Source organism: Priapulus caudatus, unplaced genomic scaffold, assembly GCF_000485595.1.
Source record: "Priapulus caudatus unplaced genomic scaffold, Priapulus_caudatus-5.0.1 Scaffold67, whole genome shotgun sequence".
In the NCBI taxonomy this organism is placed as follows: Eukaryota; Metazoa; Priapulida; class Priapulimorpha; order Priapulimorphida; family Priapulidae; genus Priapulus; species Priapulus caudatus.
Genome location: NW_014577128.1, coordinates 230,242 through 232,153, shown reverse-complemented (window position 1 = coordinate 232,153; position 1,912 = coordinate 230,242). Strand labels below are relative to the sequence as shown.

At 54.0% G+C, this 1,912-nt stretch overlaps 1 protein-coding gene across 1 annotated transcript; it reads left to right on the top strand.

The window, feature by feature from the left end:
- Nucleotides 1–813: 813 nt before the first annotated feature.
- Nucleotides 814–1,617, top strand: LOC106821277 (collagen alpha-1(XXV) chain-like). The gene has a single exon (XM_014826018.1). The coding sequence runs from the start codon at nt 814–816 to the stop codon at nt 1,615–1,617; it is 804 nt and encodes a 267-aa protein (XP_014681504.1).
- Nucleotides 1,618–1,912: the final 295 nt, after the last annotated feature.

The following is a 1,912-nucleotide window of genomic DNA, read 5'->3' as shown; positions in this document are numbered from 1 at the left end:
ATCACACTGATACTATTAAAAATAAAAGCTATGGTAAGGTGGGGCATGTGGGACGTGGCAGAACGCCCACATCATTTTGCTTAGCTGTCTGACTATACGCTAGCACCTATTGCTTACCATGCGTTATTGCACGCTTATTCTATGCTATCGCCTGTTCTATTATACATATACTGCATTAGTGTTTCTGGCGCCCTATAAGTAACCCTAGACTATTGCCTACCTGACCCTATTGTATAAGCTACACGAATGTTAATCTTACACCATCGCTTATCCGACAATTTTGCACATGTTAAATCGGTGTTTATCCTACAATATATACTGCTTTAACCGACCCTATTGCATATCCTATATTAGGGTTTATACTACACTATTGCCTATCCGACCCTATTGCATATCCTAAATCGGTGTTATCCTACAAATACTGCTTTAACCGACCCTATTACATATCCTACATCAAATGTTTATACTACACTATTGCCTATCGACCCTATTGCATATGCTACATCAGTGTTTATCATATACTATTGCTTATCCTGCGCCTTGCGACCGGATTCGTGTCGCGCTGTCGCGCTATTGCCGAGACTGCGTAAACAACCATCGCGCTGTTTTAATCACGTAATTGATGCAGGCGATACGCGACTTTGCCATGCGAACTGTCCCGACGGACCATTCAGTAGGGAGGCGGTAACAGAGGGGTCACATGGGTAGCAGGGGGAGCAGGGGTAACAGCTGGGTAGCAGGGGGAGTATAGCATAGTAGATGTAGCATAGGGTAGTAGAAGTAGCAGGATGTCAGCGGCGAGAACCAGCCAGGATGAGAGCCAGCATGAGCTCTAGGAAGGATGCCAAAAGGGATGAACTCGTGGGAAGTCAGCAGCTTCAGCCAGCAAGGGGAGTCAGGCAGCTTCAGTCCAGCACGGGGAGTCAGGCATACTTTATCCAGCAGGGAAGTCAGGCAGGCTTCAGCCAGCGGGGAGTCAGGCAGGCTTCAGCCAGCAGGGGGAGTCAGGCATACTTTAGCCAGCAGGGGAAGCCAGGCAGGCTTCAGCCAGCAGGGGGAGCCAAGCAGGCTTTAGCAAGCAGGGGGAGCCAGGCAGAATTCAGCCAGCAGGGGGAGCCAGGCAGCTCAGCCAGGGGGAGCCAGGCAGGACTTCAGCCAGCAGGGGGAGCCAGGCAGGGCTTCAGCCAGCAGGGGGGAGCCAGGCAGACTTCAGCCAGCAGGGGGAAGCCAGCAGACTTCAGCGAGTCAGGACCGGAGCTCAGCCAGCGGGGAGCCAGGCAGGCTTCAGCGCAGCGGGAAGCCAGCGCAGGACTTCAGCCAGCAGGGGAGCCAGGCAGACTCAGCCAGCAGGGGGAGCCAGGCAGACTTCAGCCCAGCAGGGGGAGCCAGGCAGGCTTCAGCCAGCAGGGGGAGCCAGGCAGGCTTCAGCCAGCAGGGGGAGCCAGGCAGGCTTCAGCCAGCAGGGGAGCCAAGGCAGGCTTCAGCCGGCAGGGAGAGCCAGGCAGGCTTCAGCCGGCAGGGAGAGCCAGTCACTGCACTATCGTCAGTCACCGCCCGGCGGCGCTGTTTGCCGATCCCGCTAGTCTTGCTATGTCGTCTGCTAGTTTTGCTACGTAAAAATCGACTGCGTGCCGATTCGCGAAGACGCCCTCCAGCCAGCGACGGATCGATGCCGTTCTGCTTGAGATGTTTTATGAAATACAAAACACTTGTGGCAAGCACGCAGCAGATGGTTTGCTGCCCTAACACGAGGAACATTAAGCTAATTGGACGGCGAGCGCATATAATTACGCGCCGGGTCCGTAGGATTAGGAGAGAGAAATAACTGGTTTGCTGCCGTCGATGCTGGCCACCGCGGCGGCAATTAAACACTAACGATGCTAATTTTTAATCGCTGTCGTCTTAATGGCAA

Coding starts and splice junctions, on each gene's coding strand:
- LOC106821277 (XM_014826018.1), top strand. CDS start 814: ATGAGAGCCAGCATGAGCTCTAGGAAGGATGCCAAAAGGGATGAACTC.